Source organism: Peromyscus eremicus, chromosome 7 (genome assembly GCF_949786415.1).
Source record: "Peromyscus eremicus chromosome 7, PerEre_H2_v1, whole genome shotgun sequence".
NCBI lineage: Eukaryota > Metazoa > Chordata > Mammalia > Rodentia > Cricetidae > Peromyscus > Peromyscus eremicus.
The window spans coordinates 37127438-37153262 of record NC_081422.1 but is presented as its reverse complement, the minus strand read 5'-3'; the positions used below and the strand labels follow the sequence as shown (position 1 = coordinate 37153262).

At 46.6% G+C, this 25825-nt stretch overlaps 1 protein-coding gene across 1 annotated transcript in view; it reads left to right on the top strand.

Moving 5' to 3' along the window:
* Positions 1 to 25825, top strand: part of Grik4 (glutamate ionotropic receptor kainate type subunit 4) — a 317685-nt gene that overhangs the window by 12725 nt on the left and 279135 nt on the right. The window contains exon 3 of the mRNA XM_059267676.1: positions 7657 to 7788. Within this exon, the coding sequence (XP_059123659.1) occupies positions 7707 to 7788 (82 nt within the window). The 5' untranslated portion in view covers positions 7657 to 7706. The remainder of the gene's footprint in view (positions 1 to 7656; positions 7789 to 25825) is intronic.

Here is a 25825-nt window from a genome sequence, read left to right as displayed (position 1 = left end):
TCCCACCTCAAGATCCGAATTAAAGGCATGTGTCTTACAGCCTTAAGGTCCAGATTAAAGGCCCAAACTAGAAGTGAGTTCACCCACTTCAAACCAAGCAGAAAATCTCTCAACAGGTGTGCCCTCCATTTCTGGATTGTAGTTCATTCCAGATATAGTCAGTTGACAACAAAGAATAGCCATCCCATTGGCTATTGTCAATAGTGCAGCAATGACCTCAGATATGCACTCTCTCTAGTGTATGCTGACTTCATTTCCTTCAGGTATACACCCAGAAGTCCCATTGCTAGATGATACAATAGATTTTGTTTTTTAAGGTCCTCCATACTGATTTCCACACTGTCTGTACTTGTTAATTTACATTTATACCAACAACATGTAAGGATTTCCCTTTCCCCTGCATCTTTGCCATTATTTATTGCTTTTTATTTCTTACTTGATGATAACTATTCTGATTGGTGTGAGATGGAATCTCAGTGTAGTTTTGATTTACATTTAATGGCTAAAAACGTTGAACTTTTCGCCATGTATTTATTGGCCATTTATACCTTTTAAGAAGTGTCTCCTCAGTTCAATTGCCCATTTATTGACTGGATGGTGTGTCCGTTGAGCATTCATTTCTTTGGAGTCCTTTGTATATTAATTTTCTGTTGGATGAGTAGGTGGCAAAGACTTTCTCCCATTATGTAGGCTGCACCTTTACTCTAGATTGTTTTTTTGTTTTTTTTTTTTCTATGCGGAATCTTTTTAGTTTGATACAGTCCTGTTTGTCAATTCTTACTATAATTTCTTTTTTGGTTTCTCTGTGTAGTTTTGCGCCTTTACTGGGACTCACTTGGTAGCCCAGGCTGGCCTCGAACTCACAGAGATCCGCCTGGCTCTGCCTCCCGAGTGCTGGGATTAAAGGCGTGCGCCACCACCGCTCGGCAATTCTTACTATAATTTCTTGAGCCATTGAAATCCTATTCAGAAAGCCTGCCTATTCTTACATTTTGAAGTGTTTTCTCTCTGTTCTTTAGTTCTTTGAGAGTCTCACGTCTTCTATTAAGGTCTTTAATTAATTTCAGGTTGATTTTGGTTCAGGGTGAGAGAGAGATCTAGTTTCTAGTGGCTCTGAAGATTTCTGAGGTTCCTGTGTTAAGGAGGCTGTCTTTTCTCCAGCACTGGCCTTTGTCAACTTTGTCAAAGATCAATGACTATAGTTGCTTGTGTTTATTTCTGGATCTTCTATTCCATTGTTTTATGTATCTTACAGACTTTAACATTGAATTGCCTCGTACTAGGTTTTTCTTTGTCTGGATATCTTTTTATTAATGTATCAATCTCATTCCTTGTTATTATTGCACTTAGGATTTTTATATCCTTTTGATTCAATTTTGGTAGTTCTTTTGTGTCTGAAAATTATATAGATTTTTCTAGATTTCTCAGTTTATTGGGGTATAAATTTTTAAATTAATTCCTAATTAACCCTCCATATTTCAGTGGCATATTTTGTTACTCATTCTTTGTTGTCTTAGAGTCTATTAATTTTGGATTTCTTTCTCTTTCTTTTGTAAATTTCTCAACTTCCATATGTTTATAGAGTTTCTTTAGTTTCTCTTGCTGTTGGTTCAGTTTTATTCCATTATTATGAGAAAAAAGTTACAAGCTATTCTTTCTTTTTTGGTATTTGTCAAGACTAGTTTTTCAACCTAAAATATTATCTCTGTTGGGGAGAGCTGTATGAGCTGCTGAAATGAATACATAATCTGCAGTTTGGGATGTAATGTTCTGTAGGTATCTGTTACATCTATTTGGTCTATAATATAACTTAACTCTGAAGATTCCTCATTGGTTTTGGAGGGAGTTGAATGACATAGCTATTGATGAACATGGGGTACTGAAGTTATCCACTATTAATATATTGGGTCTTTCCTGTCCACCTGTGTTTGTTTTATAAAACAGAAGATGCTGATGCCTAGTGCACATATATTTATAGTTACATCCTCTTGACATATTTGTTCTCTTTACCAATATATAGTGTTTGTTTGTTTTTTGTTTTTGTTTTGGTCTCCTTGAGTTTTGGAGGTATCTTTGGTTGTGTATAAACATCTCTTCTTCTGTTTGCTTCTGGATTCCATTTGCCTGGAATATCATTTGTCACCCTTTCCTTTCAGTCTGTGTATGCCTTTGCCAGTGAGGTGTGTTTCTTGCAGGCAGCAGGCAGTTGGGTCTTTATTTCTTACCTAATTAGCCAGTCCATGCCACTTAATGGGAGAGCTAAGATCATTTCCATTGGAATTCTAATTGAACAGTAACAGTCTCATTCCTATCACTTTATTGTTTTTTCCTAATGTGTGATTCTTTTATAATTCTCTTTTGCTTATTTACTGTTATGGAGATTTATTCTTTCCTGTGCTTTTGGGATTGTGTTTGTCTTCCTCTACTATCCTCTTGGAATACCCTCTACAGTGCTGGTTTTGTGTCATGGATTCCTTTAGATTTTGTTTCTCTTAGAGAGTCTTTATATATTTTTTTAATTATGAAGTTTAAATGTGATGGCTTTGTAGTCTAGACTGATGGGGTTTTCTTCCATAGTTGAAATAAATAATTCCATTTGTTCCTGACTTTAGAGTTTCTGTTGAGAAATCTGAGTTATTCTAATAGGTTTACCTTTAGAATGAGTTAGCATTTCTCTCTAACAACTTTAAATATTCTTTTTCTTTCTTCCGTAATCTTGACTTTTTTTTTTTAAAAGATTTATTTATTTAGTATACAGAAGAGGGTGCCAGATCTCATTACAGATGGTTGTGAGCCACCATGTGGTTGTTGGGAATTGAACTCAGGATCTCTGGAAGAGCAATCAGTGCTCTTAACCTCTGAGCCATCTCTCCAGCCCATAATCTTAACTTTTTAACTGTAATATGTGGAACTTTTCTTCTGGTCCTGTCTGTTTTGGCTTCTGAATGCTTCCTGTTCCTGTAGATATGCATCTTTCCCAAGATTTGGGAAAAATTTTTTATATCATTTCACTGAATAGATTTTATACCCTTAGTCTATACCTCAGTACCAACTTTTACATCAAAAAATATATAAATTTGGTCTTTTAATTATGTCCCAAGAATTTTGTATGTTCTGTTCACAATTTCTTACATTTTAAAAATTGTTATTTTCTGAGTATTCTAATTTTTCAATCTTGTCTCCAGCCCCTGAAAACCTCACTTTTAATTGGTATAGTCTTTTGGTTTGGCTTTCCATTGGGTTTTTTAATTTAACTTAATGGGATTTTCATGTCCATGATTTCTGTTTAATTCTTTAAAAAAAAAACTTTGTCTTTTGAACTTCTGATTTATATTGTTTACTACTTTCCTTAATTGGTCCAATTATTTTTTATGTATTTTCTTAGAACTCATTGGTATTTAAAAAGTCATTTTATAAAATTCTTCATTCTAGTATTTTATCTTATTCATTATCTTTGGAGTCAGTTGCTATAAAATTATGAGCTTTGGGGGAGTTTTGCTGTCTTATTTTCATATATCTTTTATTTCTGTGTTGAGACTTGAGTATATGTTGGGATGGATAGCTTATAATTTTTTTTTGAGACAGGGTTTCTCTTTGTAACAGCCATAGCTGTCCTGGAACTCACTTTGTAGACCAGACTGGCCTCCAACTCACAGAGATCTGCCTGCCTCTGCCTCCTGAGTACTGGAATTAAAGGCATGCACCACCATGCCTGGCTAACTATTATACTTTTATATGAGAGTCTCTTTAAGGAAAATGATCTCTTGATGATGTATCCTTTGGTAGCAGATTATTGTGAAATGGGTTTTGTACTATAGCTTCCCTGTTACTTTTTTTTTTAAGGGTTAGTCTCTTTTCACATGGTACATATTGCTGTCAAGGCCTACAGATGGTGCTTTCTCTGTAGGTCTCACAAGAGTGGGGCCCTTCTAGTGTACTAGGCAGATGTATTGTAGACAGCAGAGTATGTGTGGTATGTCCTCTGTCATCACTCCTCTAACCTTGTCACTAATGTCCAGGCTGAAGGGATATGGGATGACACACACTGTAGTCCTTCATAGATATATTACTCACACTTTGTTGTTGTTGTTTATCTCTGCTAGTTTTATGTACTGCATCTGTGCCTACTTGGATCTTGGTCTTCAGGTGGACATTTTTATATCCCTTCTTTGTGGTATCGAAGTATTCACAGGGTTGGGTTGGGTATAGAGCAAGGTGCCCAGACTCTTCAGCAGGGATGCATGTGTAGCTTGGCAGTAGAGCATCTACTGCTATGCTTGACTCCCAGCCCATGAAGGAGGGGAAGACAAATAGCATCAAGTAGCAGTGAACCAGGTAGAAAAAATACAAAGCTCAACACCCACAGCCCTCAGCCTTGACAACAGCAACAGGAATGGTGGGGTAGAAATAATACAAACAGAACAAATTTAATGTATGTTAGGAAAGGTATAACTAGGAGAAAAGATGAAGGAAAGTGGGGACAAAAAAGAGCATTCAAAAACTGAAAGGAGAAAACAGGCAAAAAGTAGATAGTGAATGGAGTTGACCACTAGAAGAAGAGTGAGAGAAAGAGCAATTAATCCCTGTTCCAAATAATTGAAAATACAGAGAAAAAGAGGAAAAGGAAGAGAAACATATGTATATGAACAAGTCAGAAAAAAAGAGAGTCTCAATAAAAATATTGAAGTAAGTATTGTCTCTGCTGGGGCGTTGATGTGGGCGAGGATGGCTGGGAACTCACTGCCTCAGCCTGTTTGCTCCTCTTCCTGTGTCTTCTCCAGCTGTGTGTTCCTGGCAGAGGCTGTGGTTAGTTGCCCTTCCTTTTCTGGGGTTACTCTATGGGAGTGGTTTGGGACCAAACTGGTGGGAATAGTTTTGTTTCCCTGCTTGGTAGTACAAAGCAACATGGGAGCCAATTCCTCAGTCCAAGTTTATCCCAAGTACATTATTTCAAAATATTTCCAAGGCCAGGTTGGTGCTGAGCTCCATCGGGGTCTCCAGGAAGGATGCCCCCCAAGGATGTCAGGATAACCAAGTGTATTGCATTGATGGGATACAGTGGACCTTCCATTTTTCAAAGTCTGTGTTTTTTCAAGGTCCCATTTCTACATGCAATTGTGTATACTCACTTAGTTTTCTGACCCTCTTTGGCTGCCTGCTGGGACTCGCCAGTCTTAAGGGAAAAGAAACTCCATTTATTGTTTTGTCTCTGACCCAAATCCTACTGTTAATATTTTTCAATGAACTTGTTTCAGTAGCATTCTGCTGGACCACTCTGGGCTGCAAGGTAGACACTGGCTGGGAAGTGTGGTAATAACTGCTGTGAGTTCTAGGGAAAAGGAAAATGTAGACATTCGGCTTCTCCAGGCAGGAACTTAGTTGGCTGCAACCTTCTCAATATGGTTCTCCATTTTCTGCACCAGCCTTCTGTGGTGAGGCAGGCAGAGCATTGCTGAAGAGCCAGCACACCTGGCAGTCCCCAAGAACAGCTAAATCCAGTCAGCCTTTCTTCCCGCCTGTGTCTTCATCGTGTTTCTCCCTTTATTTCTCTCTGTTTCAATGATCTCTGGGCTCAGTTTCCCTTTCTGTCCTCTAGTGTGTGCATGAGTGTTCATGAGTGTGAAAATGCATGTATGTGCACATGTATGTGGAGGCTGGGGGCAAGCTTAGGTATCATTCCTCAGGTGTTGTCCACCCTGCATTCTGAGCCAGAATCTGTCACTGTCCTGAGGCTTGCTGAGTGGGCTAGACAGTCTGGACAGCTAGTCCCAGGGATCTGCCTGTCTCGACTTTCTCCATACTAGGATTGCAAGCATGCATCTGTCTTTGTGTGTGTGTGGTTTCTGGTTATCAAACTCAGGGCCTCATGCCTACACAGCAAGCAACTTATTGGCTGAGTTATTTCTCCAGCCCATGATATGTGCATTTTCTTGCCCTCTGGTTTGATAGTCATAGGCTCTGGGTCTCTCCTAGTCTCTGTGTGTCCAGTGTTGAACACTAATGTATCCCTCATTTACTCACCTCACTGAGAAGCCGTTTTCTGGCAGTATCAATTTCAAACCACAGAGAAGCTTAAAGGTGTTGCTTGCTTCTAACCCTTCATTTTGGTGACATTTTTTCACTGACTGAACTTTTGATTGCACACCACTTTTGTTTTTATACTTCAAAATCATGCTGTGTGCAGTTTTGTGTCTGATATCTTTTTTTCAGTATTGTGTTAATGACAATCCTTGTGCTGTCGCTTGTAGTAATTGATTATTCATGTCCATGCCTTTATCACACTGTGTTGTGTGATGATACAGTATATTTTTCCTTTCTGCTGCTGGACACTTGGACAGCTTCCAGTTTGGGCAAATACAAAGAATGCCACTGTGAACATTCTAGGACAAGTCTTTGGTGAGCAGACCTGCACTTCTATTGGAGAAATATCAAGGAGTGGAGTTGCTGGTTCATGAGTGTTTTTGTAAAGCTCTGGTAGACCAGTTCTCCAAAGCACTTCCATGATTTATGTTCCCTCATGGTGTGTGAGAGACCTAGTTGCTCCATGTTCTTGCTCACATTTTGTAAATGCTATTGCTTAAAATGTGCTTCCTTGATGCCAACAGATCTGAGCATTTTTTCAAATGTGCATAGGCCATTGATGATATTAGTTAGTGAAGAGTCTGTTCAAGGCTTTTGACTGGCTTTCTCTTGATTATCTACAGGATGGGAGGGGGAAACATTTTAATACTTTTCTCCTTTCCTGGAACATCCAGGATTAAACATACAGGTGCTCAGGGCCCCCACTTTCGTCTCAGTTGTGAGGCAAAACCGGCTTGCTATAGACACTGACTCTTAGAGTAATGGAGAGGTCGTGGGAGGGTTAGTGGTCCTGCTGCTTTGGGGAGGGACAGCCCCCTTGACAGCTCCGATTTTAACATCAGGTAGGTGAGGAGGTGGAGGAAGGATGTGAGAAGAGCTTAGTTAGCATCTGGAAGACGAAGCAGGTGCAGAACGTGTATGTTGGGTGGGGATGTGTACCTCTGTCATCTCCTTGCTGGGAAGAGATGTCTCCTGACCCAGCCATGGAGGAACTGACGTGCATGTAGTCCTTCATTTAGGGCAAGCCTTACATAAGGTAGCTTCTTCCCCTGGGTTATCTTGGTCTTCAGACCAGCTCCACCAAGAGGGAATTAACACCACTTACGCAACCAGGGAAGTGCAGAGACAAAGAGAAGCCTTGTGAAGACCACACAGGTGGCAGGTGGGAGAGCTGTACTTGGACCCATCCCATGTGCTTGAGAATAACCCTCCTCATGCCTTCTCTTCTGCATACCCATGGCTTCTGTTCCTTAAGACACGCTGAACGCCTTGATTCTTATCCAGAGATTTTGAAAGGAAAGTGAAGTACCATGGTTCCTGCAACCTGTTAGAGTAGCCTGCCCTGTGCTCATCAGGGGCCTTCTTTGAATCCCCGTGAGTGTGGGAGGGGAGTCAAAGGCCCAGTTCCAGGGCTTTGCCTACAGCTCTCTCACAGGTACTGCTGGAAGTTCTGGAGGGATTGCCAGCTCTCCCCACTGAGGTTTTTGGGTGTTCTCTGGAGCCTCTGTCCCTGGGATGGACCAGGTGGTTACCTAGCCTGTGTAGGACTCACACGCTTCCTCCACTCCCTCACAGCGTTATGTCATGCCCAGACCAGCAGAGGGCTCCATGAGGAGTTATAGAAGATGCCCCGCGTCTCTGCGCCTTTGGTGCTGCTTCCTGCGTGGCTCGTGATGGTTGCCTGTAGCCCACACTCCCTGAGGATCGGTAAGTACAGTCTGGCTCTGGGTGACAGTCTTATTGTTACCCTAAGTGTACACAGAGGAAATACCTTTATACTTCACAGGCTCTGTTTGGGAAGCTTCCCTGACTTCCCTAAGTGTGGTTGTGACAGACGTGGAGGTGGTAAAGACAGAGGTGGACACAGATGTGGATATGGTGAGGGGGCAACAGGCTAGTGGCTCCCATCTGTTCTTCCTGCCAGGCTCCATCAGTGCCTAGAATAAAATGCTGCCTACTCCTTGGTATAATTCATGACAGGTTCAGTCTGCATGTGAAGGGGTAGCTGTTAGTGATGAAGGAGGGTAGAAATGGCCATGGGTCTTCCAAATCCAGGACTGGAAATAAGCAGTTGCCTCTTTCTTTTGATTAGTCCAAGAAGACTCTAGAGATGGGTGTTAAAATCATCTTTGGCAATTTGGATGAAGTCTGATGTCTGCTTGGTGATTCCTGCCAGCCTGCTTGGAAGGGCCTTGAGTTGGTATCTACTAGCCATGGCCTGGCTCTGAGAGGGATGACAGGGCTGTTTCAGCCCCTTCTTTGTCTGTGTTGCTGTGGGCATACCCCTCTAGGTGTGGACAAGCAGGGTTATCACTTACACCATTGGTACCTCTACTCTTGGCAGGCAAGTCCTGGGAAACCCTATGCCTCCTTCTCTGCAACAGGCAAGTAAGCCTAGACCACTGGAAGCCAAGGCACCATAGACCTTGAGATCTGGAGACACAGCTGTGGTGGTAGAAATGAGGACACCATCTACTCCAGCGAGAAGCAGCACAACCATCAGATGGTCCAGCACAGGAAACCTTAGAGTCAGGACAGGTGGGAGAGGACTAGAGGTTAGGGATGTCTACATGTGTATGTGGGACATGGGTCAGTATGGAATGAGGCATCCAAATTCTTGTGGCCTGAAGAAGACCCTCCTGAGAGGCAGACCTCCAGTTTTAGGTTAGATGATCATTCTCCAGGGTAGGTTAAGCAGCCAGATAACCATGAATCTTTCATCCCAGGCTGGAGGTGGGTGGAGCGGAGTGGCTGCTTTGTTTATGACAGGGTCTTTTCTTTTCTTTTGGGAGAATGTCTCACTACATAACCCTGTCTGGCCTAGAACTCACTATACAGACCAGGCTGGCCTTGAGTTCACAGAGATCTGCCTGACTCTGCCTCCTGAGTGTCAGGATTAAAGGGGTGTGCCACCACCGCCCAGCAGGACCTGGATCTTCAATGTGGAACTGAAAGGCTGGAGGCTGATACAGAATAAAAATGGCTTGATGCTGGGCAGGAGAGCCTTTCCCATCACAACAAGGACTGGTCTTAAGAGTTGGTACTCTGGTGATAGTCAAGAGGCCCAGGCATGGCCAGAGGCAGGCCACTAGCTCAGACCACAGTCAGGTCAGGCGTCACCTGTCAGAGGTTGAGCCTGTGGCTGCTCAAGCTGCTCCATGTTATCTCATGGGCATATTTCTCCATGAGAATGCAGTGGCTGCTGATAGAAGTCTGAAATGTGGACAAGGATCTAATTCTTCCCTCACCCTGCACTCAACTCCTTGTTCTGCTTGCTTTAAAAAAGACATTAAAAACAAGACCTTCCCTCCCCCTTCCTCATTCATTTCTATAGAAACTACAAAACCGAATTTAATTCTGCTTAGTGACGATGAAAAACGGTTCATATCCTTAAGATGCTTAATTTATACGATGCCTACAGTTATCTAGCATTTGCTGCGAGGTCCCCATCACCACCACCAAATGAGCAGATAAAACCATAGCCCATTAATTTGCATTTGTCACTAATGGGAAGCAGAAAGGAAGTGAGCCAGAATTACAGCCCCCCCCCCCCACCTTGCCTCTCTGGGCATTGGTTCTCTGGGGGGAGGAAGCAGACGTTGGAGGCCACAGATCTCTGTCTTGGTTGCTAGGTTAGCAAGAGGGCTTTGAGGAGTCCCCACAGGCTCCCCACCCACACCGAATGAGTCTTGTCTGCTTGTCTGAGTCTGTCGAACCCCCAGTTTTGATTCATGTCAGTCTCCTTCTCGCTGATCTCTAGCCACAGATCCCACCGTCCATCAAGGTCAAAGTGGGTTTGATCTCCTAGGGAAGCCAGAAAACACAGCTAAGCTGAGAGAGAGAGAGAGAGAGAGAGAGAGAGAGAGAGAGAGAGAGAGAGAGAGAGCGCAACACCAGGACCAGTTTTCTTGTCTCCTTGGTTATCTTGGAGTTAGAAGCCTTGTAAAGTCCCTGATGGTTTCGGGTGGCGAGGTGCCAATTACGCGAACCCTGGAGGGGAAGTAGACAGAGCAGGGCAGGACTGGGAGGAGAAGTAGGTCGAGGGTAGCTATGCTTCCCACCAGGCAGCTGGCACACGGCCGGGCTGGGGCAGTGTGGAGGTTCCCAGGTCTCTAACAGGTTCACAGAAAGGGGAGAGACCACTGTTCCCCTCACCTTCTCAGGGGTCACTGCTACCACATGTGAGCTTCTCTGGGTCTTTCCCCCGAGCCCTCCCCATCCCCCGAGCCTTCAGAATAGATAGCTGTCAGAGCAGGACTGTATATAGGGACAGGAAATAAATTGTCCAGTCAGCTCCATCCTCAGCCCCACTTGTCGCGGGTGACAATATGGATGTTTGTAAGGAGGCGGCTGAACCCATTACCCTGCCTCGTGATGGCTGTTTTTCATTCAAGTGAGGCACAGGGCGGGAGATACAGCCAAATTGTCTATTACGTGTCTGCTGTTTACCCCCCTGAATGAAGTTTCCGGTGAGAGAAAGGGGTTTTATTTATGGCTGTAAGGCTATCCACATAAATTTCCCACACTCTCACATGTGTGTCAGACCCCGTCAGTCATCTATCTCCCGAAAATGTTTTTGATTTTGCTTCTGTCCCTCTGGGTCCTCTGAGCGACGACTGGGGAGCCACAAGTAAATAAATAAATGCTCCCAAACCACCCCCGTCCCTGCAGCTCTCCCTGACTTACAGGGATCATGGCTGCTGGATCTTGCTATAACAGAGGATGAGAACCCATTATCCAGCCTGCTCATGTTTGCAGAAGAAGTGGTGTGGCCAAGGTCACGTGATTATAGGTGGTTGGCTTGAGAGCCTAGTGGCTTTGATTGCTTTTTTTGGTGACCTTTAGCCACCGGGCAGCATAGTCAACTTTAGTACTATGTGACATTTTCCCTTTGTGTTCCCTAATTGTTAGTCAATGTCCTTATCTCAGCTGCATCGGGTACTTATTAAGTTCTTGTTAACTGATGAACACTAGCTTGCCTTGGTATTCCTTCCATACTGTACTGTAGGCACACTGGGCTACTCACTACTGTCCAAGTGTGAGGGGAGACTTATCCATGCTCCACCTGTGCCCTTACTCTGTGGGAGCACTCTTCTTCCCATCTTCAGGGCTTGGAAAACTCCTCTTCCTCTTCTGATGCCTCCTCCTCCTTCTCTCCTTCTCCTCCACCTTTCCTCCCTCCTTTTGCTTCTTCTTTTTCTCCTCCTCCTCTTCTTCCTCTTCTTCCTCTGTCACTTTTGGCTAAAATAGCTCTGTCTGCAAATCCTTTCCTTGGGGACAACAGCATCTCTCGTGTAACCATAGCAGTCCCAGCCAATGTATTGTGTTATTTCTGGTTTAAAGATATTGAAAGAGGTGGATAATTATGGCTTGTACAGTCTCTTGTTTGCATTGGCACTTTTACCCCCAATGAATTACCAAAGGCTAGCTGACAGATGAGGAAACCGGCGGGGACTTCAGCGGTTCGGTCCTGGTGCTGATGGAAGTCTCGCTCAGCATGGGTGGCACTAGACACATCTCAGGTTAAGGCAGCAATTCAACCTCTTTTTTAAGGCTTTCCTCCTCAGCGAAGCAGCGAGAGCTCAGATTTATTTGGCACTCAGCCTTCCTAGGACCCCCGAGCACTTTACAACTACAATTTTTTACTTAGTTGATTTCCTCCAATGAGCTCCAATCCTTGGCAGAGAATGTCCAACCTAGAACATTCAAATGCTATAAAGATGAAGCTAATAGGAGAATTGGGGGAGACAAGTGGGAAGAATAAAGCCCCTGGTTTCTGATCTCATCGGCTGTGTATTAAATCTGTTGGACCCACCGAGACTCAAATCTACTATTGATTTCTTAGCCATGTAGAGGATTCCCAGTGGAGGTTTTTGAGTAGTGGGCTCCCCTCAAAATGTTACCACATGATTTGGTTTATGAAATTTTGATCACTGTGCACAGTTTCATCTTTATTCCAAATTGGATCAACTAGCTAGACAATGAATAGGTCTTTCACAATAGTGACAAATAGAAATTGATGACCTTCTCCTTTGTGGGTCACCTAGAGAAGGGACGCAGGGACATTTCTGGGACACAGTATCTTCTTTGGTGGCATCTCCAGGGAGTCTGTGTCTGTGTTATGCATGCTTTTCCTCTCAGGGGCTAGCACAGTGCCTGGTCTACAGGACAAGGCTTGCTCACCACCTGCTGCATGAATTATCTGTGGTAAATTTCAGTTTTCCAGTGCTCCTCCTCCCAGAATGAGGCAGTGTTCAAGTGTGGCATCCCATTTTACAGGTAGCCTACAAGACATGTAATTAAGAGTAATTAAGAAAGTGTCATAGTTTGAACGTGGAATGTCCCCAGAGTGTGTTTGAATGTTTGGTTCACAGCTGGTGATGTTTTGGAAGGTTCTGAAAATTTGAAGTGGGGCCTCATGGGGGAGGACCATTGAGCAAGGGCCTAGAGGTTTTTTAGCCCAGCCCCACTTCCTGTCCATTCTCGTTTTTTTTGACTGTGGATGCAGTGTGACCCAGGGCTTCATACTCTTGCTGCCATGATGGACTGTATCCTCTTCAACTGGGAGCCAAAAGAAACTCTTTGTTTCCTAAGCTGCTTCCTGTCATTTATGTGGTCATAGTAACAAGGCAAGTGGCTAATACTGAAAATGAGTGTTTTGCCTCCAAACTGTGCATGTGTGTTTGCAAATGCCTGTGCATTCCCTGTACTCCACTCTGGACCAATACATGTTGGGGTGGATATGGACAGCTGGCAGGAGTTGGCAGCCAGCTTGGCCTATGTGTTCATCTGGGTGAAGGCATTGACCAAGATGGCACAACTCTGAAATTCTTGGTGACATCAGGGCCATGGTTTGCAGTGAACAGAATGTTCTGATGTGGTCCCTGGGTTTCTATGAGCCAGGAAGAAGGGAGCACATGCTGTGAGGAAGAGCCCAAGGCTCTCAGGATTTGTGACTTGCCCAGGATCCTGTGGAGGTAAGTCATTAAAGCCAGAGGATGTGAACTGAGGGAAATCTGAGGGTGTCACAGTCTGGGATAGCCTGTTGGCAGCACATTCCCTGTGGCCAAGAGCTGAAGCTTCCAGAGGCCAGGATGCTGATGTCTGGACCTCACCAAGGAGTGGGCAGATCGTGGCAGTGACTGTTAGTAATCCAGGCTTCTCAATTTGTTTTCAGCATATTTGTGATGAGTCTTTGGAGGGGGTGGGTGTTGGCAAAGATCACATTGCAAGGGCATCAGAGGTGAGGCAGTGGGGCCCGGATTCTGTAATTGTGAATTCTAGATGATGAAGTGAGTTTCCATATCACTTTGATGTGTGGCTGCCTATGTGTATTTGCACTAGAATGGCCTGGCTTCCCTGGAGCTCTCATTTTTTTTGTCCCTGGGTGATGATACACCCCTCAGTTGGATGTAAGCAAGGTCCAGGCCTGCCTGCTGAGGTGGATTTGATGGTAACCACTGGGTTGAGCAGGGAGTGGCATGGTACTGAAAGAATGTCATCAGAACTTCAAAACCCTGTCTCTAGCTCCATGGAATGGCTTACGGAGTCCTGGGAGGTAGAGTGAGTCATTTGCACATTGTATTTGTGGGAAAGGGGGGTTGGAGTTATGGAAACTATGAAGAGAGATTATTGTTTCCACATTTTGAGAAAACATCTATCTGGCAGATGGAATGGGCATACCAGGTGACCACAGAGGCCTGACGGGGATTTCAGCATCAAAATGAGGATTGGACCTGTTACCCCCAGGACCCCTAGCTACCTAGGGTGTGACAGTTTAGTTAGCCTTTGGTCTCATACTCACATGGGAAGACACTTCTGTTTCATTAATAACCATTAACAAGAGCGTAAATTGAGACAGCCATCTGCCTAATTAAAGCCATGACCCTGTTTGGCTCCAATTGCTTGGGAAGACGCGATAGTCAGCAGATCTTTGTGTTTTGTGATATAGACCAGCCTCTCTGGGCGTGTCCAGTGTGGTGGGTGGGAGAAGCGGCTGCTAGAGCTCAGCTGAGTGCTTGTGTGTGAGTCTGAGTGGGTGGGATGCACTCATCTATATTAGCAGAACCTGAACATCCTACTCACAGCCTCGCGGCTCAGCTGCAGGCAAGACCGTGATCGCACTTAGCTCTTATTAGTTTGGATAAGCAGGCACACGTTCCCTGCAGGGCTTACTGGAGCTGTTGGGGAGCACAGGACGTCAGGATGCTGTAGACAAGCTAACAGGCTACTCAGCAGCCCCTCTTGTGGGTGTGTGTTTCCTCCCACTTGGTGGTTGGTTAGCTCCTGATGGACAGAGCTGATGGCACCCGTTTAGCCTACCCCGATAATGAGAATTATGGAGAGAACCGAGGCTAATCCAGGTTTAATTTTGCATGTTCTGGCATGCCCAGTCCTGTAGTCTGCAGATAGCACTCCTGTGCTGATCTCCGGAGGTGTCATGGATAAATCTAGTGTTCAGCCATGCTTGAGAATGTATGCCGGTATGACCTTTTCAGATGAGAGGCGCTTTGCTCTGAACATCTATCTCAGGATTGGCCACAGTCTGTTATGTTCCTGTCCTCCTATGTTTCAGGTGGTGAAGTCATATCAGGACTGGTCAGTCCTCTGGGGCAGTTAACACAAGGGTCCCTCATGGGTTTCCCTTTTCTCAGTCCCTTCCACCTGGATTTACCCAGGTGTCTTATATGGTAGTTCCACTGTGGTGGGTTCCTGGAGAACAAAGGGAAAATGGAGTCACTTATGTTATGGGTATCTCTAAGATTAGCTTCTAGAGCTATCTGGCAGTGTAGCGGTTAGCTCAGTGCATGGGCTCTGGACCCAGATTGCCTGGTTGTGACTGTGAACCCTTTGCCTTCAGAGTTGTCTGATCTTGGACAAGCATGTAACTTCCCAGTGCCTCCCTCCATTTCCTCCTCCACCACATGGAATCCTAGACCCAGTTCCATGTGTTTATGAGAATCTGGCAGGTTTCTACTCAGCAAGCTCTAAGGACAATGTCAGGGGCTTACAAGTGATAAGAAAGTGATTCTCCTGGTCGTAACACCCCTGGGTCAGCTGGGCCCTGTCTCTTAACCTCTCCCTGCCTGGAGCACCCTTCTCCATTCCTCTAGCCTATCTCGTTCCTGCTTTCCATTCACTCCGTTCAGGGAGGTGAGACCCTCCCTTGCCTGGTTTGGGGAGCTCTCGCTTCTGGAATTCTCAGGGTGTCTTGTGCACGTGTTCACCTGCTCACACAGCACTGCATTGTCTTCCTTGCTGCTTACCCACCTGCTTTACACAAATATTTCCCCAAATCTTATTTGAATTTCATCCACACCAGGAGCCCAGGAGCATCCTGTGGAGATGATCTCTGTCTTTTGTACCGTTAAGTGTCGTTCACGCCAGATGGCAACTCTTCCTTGGACTCCAGCCCCCCTTTAGCTACCCATGCCCCCCTGAGTTTTCTCTTTCCCTTTACAGAAGCACTGTGAGAGATCTGTTGACTCAAGCCCTTTCTGCTTTCTCTTCCCTCTTTTCCTATCGATAGTACTCACAATCAAACTCGGTTGTCAGGCTTGGTGACGAGCACCCTTCCCTACTGAGCCGTCTCAATGGCTCCCTCTCCATTTTTTTTTTTTTTCGTCTCTGAATATGGCTCTGTTCTCAGAGCTTTGACCTTGGGTGTCTTCTGTATCCACCCCACTGCCATGATGGTCTTTTGTACTCATAGTCTGCTCTCCAGCCCTACCTGAGCCCACTCTGTAACTTATTTATGCAGCTGTGTACTTGCCATTGTCGCATGGGTGACAATACAGACTTAAAAGAGGCATGTCTGCAGTAGAAATCTTGATTGTCACCTTCTGGCCTGCTCTTCCTACTGCTTCTCCACTCATAAATGGCAGTGCTTGGGATGAAGAGACGGCTCCGTGGGTAAGAGCGCTTGCTGTGTGACCTTGGGGACTTGTTGAGCTCAAATCTTCAACATCCAGGTAAAAAGCCTGACACGGTTGCCTGCACCCATAACTCCAGCCTTGTAGGACAGGTGGATCCTGGGAGATCGTCTAGCCAAAGTGCCGAGTTTCTGGTTCGGTGAGGGACCCTGTCTCAGGTATGAGGTAGGACAGTGATAAGGGAAGACCCCCAGTGTCCTCCTCTGGGCTCTAAAAAGTGTGTGGATGCATGCACCTGAACGCTCATGCATAAATACCCCCCCCACACACACACACCAAAAAAAAAAATATGTTCACAGACCTCACTCCCTCCCTTGGTCATATCTACTTGAACTTGGGCTCCAAACCTTGGGGCCATCCTTCATCCCATCAGCCTCCAACCCCACCCTCTTGCCATTGAGTCCTGTTGGTTCAATTTCCCAAGTTCAGCCATTACACCTTGACAACTTCCTGCCGGCTCAGGTGTCTCTTCCCCACGTTGCTGCAGAAACTTCTCCCTTGTTTCCCGATGGTCCTTTATGTCACCTGTCGATCTAAAAGAACGGCAGCAAGAGCAACTGTTTTTAAATAGAAGCTGGGTCATGTTGGGTCTCCGCCCTTGCCCTCCACTGGCTTCTTGTCCCAGCAAAGGACTAGTCCTCACGATGACCATCTGGGGCTCTCCGGAGTTTGCCACTCTTCTGTTTATTTACATTTTCATTTCTGACAGCCTCCCAGCTGCTCACAACGCACCAGCCCAGCCCCCATGAGCATCTTCCCTTTCCCTAAACATGCCCAGCATGTTTCTACCTTATAATCTCTGTACATGCTCTTCTCTCTGCCAAGAGCACTCTGGATAGCAGCATAGTTCATTTATGCGGGGACAGTCACACACTGACCCTTCTCTGTGCCCTTCCCTGTCCCCAACATTTTCTATTCTTTGCTTAACTTTTTCTAGAGCACATCTCACATCTGGTTATGTTTTTTTTTTTTTTTCTCCTGTCTGAATCCTCCTATGAAGGAAACTTCTTTGCCTTATTCTCTGGTGCTTCCCCAATACTTAAGCCAATAAATATGTAGTATGTAGCAGGTACTCACAAAATATCTTCTGAATGAATGAATGAATAATACAGACATGAGGGAGACTCCAAAGGTGCTTCAGAGTTGAGAGCTTTTGGAAGGCACAGCCTAGAGGCCCCACTTGTATGGCCGCAGCACTTAACAAGAGCTCCTCCATCACCTAGAACAGTACACAGGCACCATTGGCTGACTCAGTGTCCCTGTTTTCCAAGCTCTGTAATCATACCCCAGGTCTTGGGGCTACTCTTAATCCTGCTCTGAGGGAGCCTGAACCAGCAGGCAGGTGACTTAGCATCAGTGTGAACCTTTGCTGAGAGTCACACTTCGTCCCTCGGATTCAAACACCAGGCTCTTGGTTTATAACCCACCCCCACCTGTGTGGTCCCTGGAGTCCCCACCTCTCCATTGTGGCTGAGTTCCAGAGCTTCCCTTGGTATTCCGGCTGTGCCAGGCTCCTCAGGACTGCAGCCAGGCCTTACTTATCTCAGTCTTCCAAGAACCCAGAGGCCTGAACCCAGACCTGGTGTCCCAGCTGGGACTGTATGACAGGCTTCCAGCCTTTTGCTGACACCGCTGCGGCTGGCCAGGTGCCTGCCTGCTGCTGGCCAGGAGCCCACACCAGTCATGGCTGCCTGCCTGTGCTTACGTTCACAAAATCTAAATGGTGGCAGGGACCCCAGTACAACCCACTAAGGCTCTGATTAGTGATGACCATTGTTTTTCTCCCCCTGTCTCTCTGCGTCCACTATACTACTTCTTGTCCTTGGGGCCATGCAGGGCAGGCCTGGTACTCCTGGTGATGGTATCCGTGAGAGTGGAAGTGATGTCATTGTCCCTAGCATCTTCCATCTCTCCAAGTCCTCACTAGTGCCTTTCCCATGGTTGCTTGGTCTCCACTCATCATCCTGGGCACCGTCTGCCCCAAAGATATTGCTTTCTCTTTCCCCCTTCTGGAGCAGGATATGATTCCCCAAACCAGAGCACTCTTTTCTCATCTTCCAATCTACCAGTGGCTTTTCCTATGTCCGGCTTATTCCCACTCAGCCCTAGCTACGTCTTTGGGTTAAGAAAGCCAAGCCAGAGCTTTACCTGTACTGTGAACCTCAGCCCCGGGCTCCTACCCAGCTGGCTTTGCTCACAGTCTGCAGGTAGAGGCTGCTCTTGGACAGCAGGTCGCTCCTGGGTCTCAAGACACCAGTGTCAAGGTTCCAGATGTTGTAGGGGTGGGGTGTTCCTCACAGTAAGTCTGTGACTACCTCCAAGCTATGAATTTCCATGTCTAGGACATGGTCTTTTGAGCACACAGTGACACAGAAAAGGGAGGAAGTGCCACTTTGCTAGCAATGCTCATAAATTTCCCTTAGGGGCCGGGATCTAACAACAGGAGACTTTGAGCTTTCAGCTCAGATGAAATAACAGGGATTTTCCCAGAGATGACAGAAAAGGGGCGTTCACAGCCCCAGGGGCCGCTGTAAGAAGCTGTCTGGAGTGGCTGCTCCCAGGAGACACCAGCCATCAGCTTGTGTTGCAGCAGGCTGGCAGGGGGTGTGCCCAGATCTCTGGGGCAGCCACTCCAAAATCTAAGGCCACCAACCCGGAGAGAAGGGAAGCCCAGCGGTAAAGAATTCTCCAGTACTTCTTCACTTTGCGGAGTGGTTGGAAGTGAAAAGGCCCCATCGTGTGGCAAGGGCAGGTGAATGCTAATTGGAGCTGATCGGGGAAACTTAAGAGTTCTAAAGGAATTGAGGTTAAGTGGCAATCAGTGCCATTGGTGGAGATGAAGTAGGGTATTGAAGTGATCTCTGTGTTGCCACCTTCAGAGCGTTACTGTTGCTTGTATTTAATCAGCCCCTCTCTTGGCTGTCATGGGTATGACCTTCCAGAAATTGAGGCAGCATCTGTGAGAGACCTGAACTGAGGAGGCAGGGCCCACCTGCTCCTGGAGACTTAGTATTCGTGCTTGCTTCCTGCTGGGTTCTGAATTGGCATTCTTCTTGGCATGAATGGTCCTGTAGGACAGCACGAAGTTCACATCCAAGGTTCATGTCTGAGACATCATGGAGTAAGTCTGGCCTTGGAGTTTTGACTTCATGTTCCCGAATCTCATTCATATGAGCATTGAGAGGAAATGACTCCAACCTTTCTCACACTCAATTTCCCATCCTTAAGCTGGGAATAATAGTACTTATCACTAATTAATTAATTGGTATTAGCTCAGAGGAGCATTATAATGTACCACGAGCAGCATATGGCATATCATAATATTTAGTAAATATTAGTTCTGGCTCTTACGTTTCTCTCAAGGAATGGCTTTCAACTCGGTGATTCTGGCAAGCAGCTGCATGGCCCCTATAAGGTATGGTGTGGCCTTGACTGACACAGAGACCTGGAATTAAATTATAGTTTTGCATGTGACCTTGTGCAAATTGAATTATTTGGCCTCCGTTGACTGCTATAAAAAGGGGGTAATAAACTCACCTTGCGCGATTATTGTGCTTTACATGAGAGATAACGTATGGAAAACAGCTAGCAGAATGCTTGACAGTCGGTAGGAAGTCAATAAATAATAGCTGTTATCAGCACTGCTTGCATTATTGCTATTACTATAGTTTTTCTATTGCTGCCATAACAAATTACCACAAATTTAGCAGCTTAAACAAGACAAATTTATTATCTCAGTCTGTAGTTCAGAAGTCTTACTGAGCTGAAGATAAGATGTTCCTTCCTGGGGGCTCAGAAGCATCTGTTTCCTGCTCGTTTGGGTCGCTGGTGGAATTCACTTCCTTGTGATTAGAGGACCAAGATCTCCCATTTTCTCCCTGGCCGACAGCTAAGAGCCTTCTTCCTGCTTGTAGTGTGCTGAGTGCCTGGCTTTATCCCTCCACGCTCAAAGCCAGCAGCAATGGTGGGGTGAGTCCTTCTCACCTACAGTTCCATAGCTGCAGCCGGAAATGTTGTCCAGGGCTACAGAGTTCTGAGATCACACTGAAATGAGGGTGTGTTCTCAAGTCATCTTTCCACCTCAGGCTCAGTCTTCAAATTCAGCCTCAGTGGAATCTGAGGCCCCATTTTCTATGGAAAGTAATGGTTTTAGGAAGCCAGGGTATGGGTATCTCCAAGGCCACTATTCTGCCTATTACACGTGCTACTGTTAGCCTCTGAGGTAGAAGATTGAGTCAGAGAAAAATCCTTGTCAACAGTGTCTGATGCAGAACAGTCTTGGACACTGTCCCTAGCTCAAACTTTAGCCTGATTTGTGGGCTCCCAGTGACATGGTTAATTTTGCTTGGGAACCAGGCATCCCAGCCTACTGGAGCCTAACTCTTTCCCCCGTGGTGGAAGTCACCACATAAGTTGGTCACATTACAGAAACTGAGCCCATGCCAGCAGCCGAGAGACAGCCAGGAAGGTGCTGTGTAACAGGAAGTGCTTTATCACAGTGATTTAATAATCTCCCCACTTCTCACATGTCAGGGCACCAGCAGAGTAGTCTACAAGCTAAATGTTATCTGAGGCTGTCACGTGGGCTTTGCCAGGCTCGGCATGGAGTGATGTGTTTATTTCCTGCCACAGGGCCTGGAGAAAATAATATCCCCAGAGTCCTGGGAGACTCTTATTCTGCCTGTCATCCTTCCAGGGGGGCCAAGGCCACTTGTGTTTTAAGAAGCAACTGCTGGGAGGGAGGCATTAGGAGGCTTGGTATCTGTGCCTGATGCAGCCTGTCCCTCTGTCACCTGGAACTTTGTAACATGACTGTGTCCTGTTTGGGGCTAAGGTTCTTGGAGATACATGGAAACAGGGTATTGTGTCAGGTCATGTTCTAATTGTTAAAGGGGAAGGCTCTTGGACACACAGGACTGAAGGGTCATGAAAAACACGAAAGAGCTAAGCGCTTAGGCTATGCTGGTGACTGCAGTGGTCCAGGGACAGTGGGTATGCTGCTATTGGAAGTTTCTTGTGCTTCCCAGACCATTGCCATCCAGAGTAGGTTGAACGATGAGCTGTGGGCATGGCTTGGAAAGACTGTATTCAGGAGATGGTGTGACAGTCATGCTTTCTGAACATCTACTGTGCACATCACTTTCTATAAATTCCATGACTCAATGATTATAGCCTCTATAGGTGGGTTTGATAAGACCTGGTATTTGGATATAGAAACTCTCATATGGAGAGATCAAGGGTGCCTGCATAAATGTAGAATATGGAGGATTTGAACCAGATTTCTTGAGTGACAGCCCTGTGTTCTGTTCCCTACACTAAACTTCTCTCTGGGGTGTTCTCCCAGCCTCTGGCAAGGCTACTGGCTGTGCCTCATGGCCCAGGAGCTGGGGTGAAGGTAAACATGACCATCGCTTGCCCCAGACCAGTGTGAAGCCTTAGGGCAGAATCCACACTGTAGCTCCCACCCCCACCTCTGCAAATTTCCTTTGAGAGGGGCACAGGGAGGGGAAGGGAAGGAGGGAGGGAGGGAGAGAGAGAGAGAGAGAGAGAGAGAGAGAGAGAGAGAGAGAGAGAGAGAGAGAGAGAGAGGAGAGAGAGACTGGGGAATTAACAATGAACTGCAGGAGCAGTACCGAAGGCACCTTAGGCTAAAAATAAGAGCTGAGACTGCTGTGCTCAGAGAGGCCGAGTCTGCATGCTGGCTTTATTTATAGTTGCTTATTTATTAGATTCCAAATGATGTTTAAGCAGGAATCATATGGCAGTGATCTTTGATTACTGATGTGGCTAATGGCTGAACATATATTATTATTGCTGTTTATTTAGCACTGCTAAATGTGCTGGGTACTTCTCTTTCATGAAACCACCAAGGAAAGGGCCAGGAGAATGGAGCAAGCAGTAGCTTGGTGGATGGTACAGGAGGCTAAGCCAGGGAGATGCTGTTACAAAACTCCAGTCCTTGGTGATCAAGGGAGTAGGGTTCGGGTAAAGAGAACGCCCTAACAAGTAAAGAAAGGTTTAAGGCTAGACTTTCAGCTTGTAGGACCAGAACTATCTGGCTACATATTAATAGCATCATTTGTGGAATATTTGTTTTGTGCCATGTGTGATGCTCAGTGTGTTCAAGATGATTTCACCCCACTATTTCTTCCATCATTTTAAAGAGGGCAAAGCTGAGGCCCAGAGAACTTGTTACTCAAGGATACGCAGCTGGTAGGAGGTTGAAATCAGCCTTCCTCAATGCCTGCTGCCTCCCTTAAGTCTAACTTTTTCAGTAAACTTCTCAAGAACAGTGTGGATGGAGAGCTTGTTGTTCTGGAACGCTGAGTGAGTGTGAAGGATGGAGTCGGCTCCCACTGTTCCATCCTGCAGTGTTTACAGCTCACTTGGACCCAGCTGTCAACAGTTCTGGGGCATGGCCCATTTCAGAGCTATCTGATGTAAGCCCTGGAGGATCCCTAGGGTGGAATCATGGACACCAGGCTTAGATGACAGTAGAGATCCCTCAGCCAGCTGGAGCTTGCTCTCTAGGTCCACGGAGGAGAAGAGGATTGGAGGTGGGGGTGGCCTGGGCACTGCCAGGTTTAAGACACGTATGTGCAAAGTGTCATGTCTCTACCCTCTGGGCATTGGAGAAGAGCCTGGCTCTCCTCCCAGAGAGAGCATACCATGCTGGACTTCCAGGCCAACCCCTGACACTGTCCTGGGCTCCCCCTCATTGATGGCCTCCTTACTCTCCAGTTCTGTCCTACCTCAGGCCCCTCTGGAATGAAGGTGTTAAGGGAAGAAGGGACAGAGAGGCATTCTGTGTTTTATGGCCTGCTTTGGGGAAGGGAATGTAGTTGCTGTGGCTCACTCTGGGGAAGAGGAATCCTAGCTTCTATGGCCTGCTTTGGGGGTTGGTGATGGGATTCAGAAGGACCAGAGAAGAGGGAGAACTCTCCATCTGAATCTTTGAATGTTCGGCCTGCCTAGGCAAGCTTGGTGTATCAGATTCTGAATCACGACAGCGGTTCCTAAGCATTGCTGAGTATTTCAGAGGACTCAGTCATACTGGGCTACTATGATGTTTGTCCCTCTGGCCTCCACATACCCACTAGCTTTGAAACCGAGGACACCGGGAGAAGAAACAAGGCTGGAATGGGTTGCTACATAGTTGGTAGTAGATCAGCAGGGCACGTGGATCATTCTGGGTGGGGGAAACGGGAAAACTACTAACTGTCTGTGTGTCTGGCACACCTGAAGGAGGAAGAGGAGACCCGCCAGGGGACGCAAGGAGGATTCCAGGGCTCCTTTCCTCTCTGCAACACCGATGTCTAATACTTGGCCTTTCAGCTATGTCCAGCTGCATGCTGTGAGGCCTTTGACATTTAGAAGGAGGCTTCTGTGTGCTTGGCCCAGCATCAGGGGACCCCCTGCCTGCTGGGCTCGCATGTGAGCAGGGCCACCCTTTGGTGGGGTGGCCTGGCCCCTGGCCTCTCTATACTTTCAGTGCTGTCCCTCAGAGCCATTCCCTTCATCTGAGACACAGCCAGCGGCTGCCTGGGGCTTGGCTAGATGAAAGGGGACTTGAAAAGAGGTTCCTTGGATGGTAGAATAAATCACTGAGAGGAAGCCGGGGAAAGGAAGAGGAGAACCGGGGTGGAGTAAGGAGCCAGGGAGGGAGCCGTGTGAGTAGAGCTTAGCGGGTATGGGCAGGAGGACAGGAGGAAGAGAGCCCCAGATGTGGGGAGCTGGGGAACTTGAAGGGTGCAGCCCCGCCTCCAGGCTTCAGTGTTTTCTGGCTGTGGTCTTTCAGATCTCTGTTGGGTCTGAGATGTTCCCGTCTTGAGGTTGCAGCAGGCATATTTTCTGCCTCTCTGTCATCTCCTGGCCTGTGCCGCTGGGTTCTGTCTTCTCTCTCATTTCCTTTTGTCCCTCCGTGTAGTTACTGCCCAGCTGGGTCTCAGCGATTCCCTGATGAAATGCCATGTAGCTGTTGGCTTGTTCACTCAGTTTTCCAGACACATTCGGAGAGCTCGGAGGCCAAGGCCTGGTTTGGGAGAAGGAGCTAATGAGGACAGAGAGCAGAGGCCCACTTAGACTGGATTTTAATAAAGTTTTCAGCTAACCTAAATCGTCCTAGTCACAGGCAGCCCCATAGCCTCTGAGCGTGGAGGGCCAGCTCAAGGCTGCCTCCTCAGGCTGGGGATAGGCGGACCTGGGCACGGAGGCTGCTGGGTAGAGAGAGGAGCCTCCGGTCCTCCTTGATGATGAGGGTAGGACTACCAGAGCAGTGCTGGAGGTGAAGGCTCTCAGAGGGGAAGCCGAACGCCTGCTCTTTCAGCAGCTGTTAATTAGTTGCAGATGATGAGATAATTCATAAAAATTAGCAATGATTTCCTTCATTGTGTTAATATCACCGGGCAATAAAACTGCTGTTAAGGACGACTTTTCTCTGCATCAAGGAGCAGGGTGTCAAGGAAGAAACAGCCCTCCACAGGGCTAGAGGGAGAGAAAAAGGAAAACAGAGCTGGTGAGGGCAAGAGAAGGGAGTCATTTCCAAGCTCTGGCTGGAACCATTTGAAAGTGAAATTGAAATGCAAATCATGGTGTCTCAGAGCCCTGGCTGGGGAGGAATGGTGTCACCTTGGTAGCCATGGGCTGGGTGGTGGAACACTGATGGGTGGTGGTGGTGGGGGTTTTCCTTGTTGCTCCTCAGACATAAGATGGTGGCAACCAGAAGGCTTAGGCTTCACCGGGGAGCAGGGAGCCGAGAGAGGCCACAGGAGAATGCCCGGAGAGCTGGCACACCGGCGTATTTAGCATGCGGCTCAGTCTGGCCTTGGCCTCCGCCATCTGCAGCTCGTCTCTCACTAAGCTTTGCCCTCGCTGGCCTAATGTGAGTTTTTCAATATGCCAAGAGCCTTTCTGAGGTAGGGTCTTATCCATGCTCTTCTGCCTGTCCACTCTGGACCATTATTTCCAGTCGCCTTAAAAAAAAAAATGTGACCAAAGCCAGACGTGATGGCCCATGCTTTTAATCCCACACTTTTAATCTCTGAGTTCAAGGCCAGCCTGGTCTACCTAGTGAGTTTCAGGCCAGCCAGCGCTACATAGAAATAACCCTGTCTCAAATAAATAAATAAATAAACAAATAAATAAAATAAAACAAAATACAGAATCTGTCTATTTTATCCCTCAGATAAACTGTCATTACTTACAGATAAACATGTTCCTTGAAGCATGCCTGGTTTGATCCCCATACTGGACACCTGGAGTAAAGAGTGGGTAGTCCCTTCCCTTCTAAACCTTTCCCCAGGCCCACATCCGCTGCAGGGATGGATGAGGAGTGTGCTGCCCTAGCCCCCACCTTCTACTCTGCTCTGCTTCCTGCCCTCTACACATGCCACGTTTTCACATTTCTGTCTTTGCACACAGACTGTGTCCCAAGTGTCTGCCTGGTGGGTCCTTGCGAATTCTCTCCCAACCTCTTTAATGTCAGGCTCCCTGGGAGGTGTTCTCTGACAAAGCTCACTGCCTCTCCTTGCTCACAGCCTCTGCTTTATCAGTCCTGGGCATTGCATTCCTTTCTGGTAGCAGCTGTGCTCTGGCGTCTGAACCCACCGTGCTCATTTGAGAGCGTTGACCGAGGCAGAGCAGCAGCTCCCAAAGCTGCTGAATGGACGAATAAAATAAACCTCAAATATGGTGTTGGAACTATGCATGGACTTTAACTTTTTTTTTTTTTAATGAGTTATCATCATGTGGGTATCTGCATGATACAGAGAGTCTCTACACTGGAGTCAGTTTTCTCCTTCCGCCTTAACATG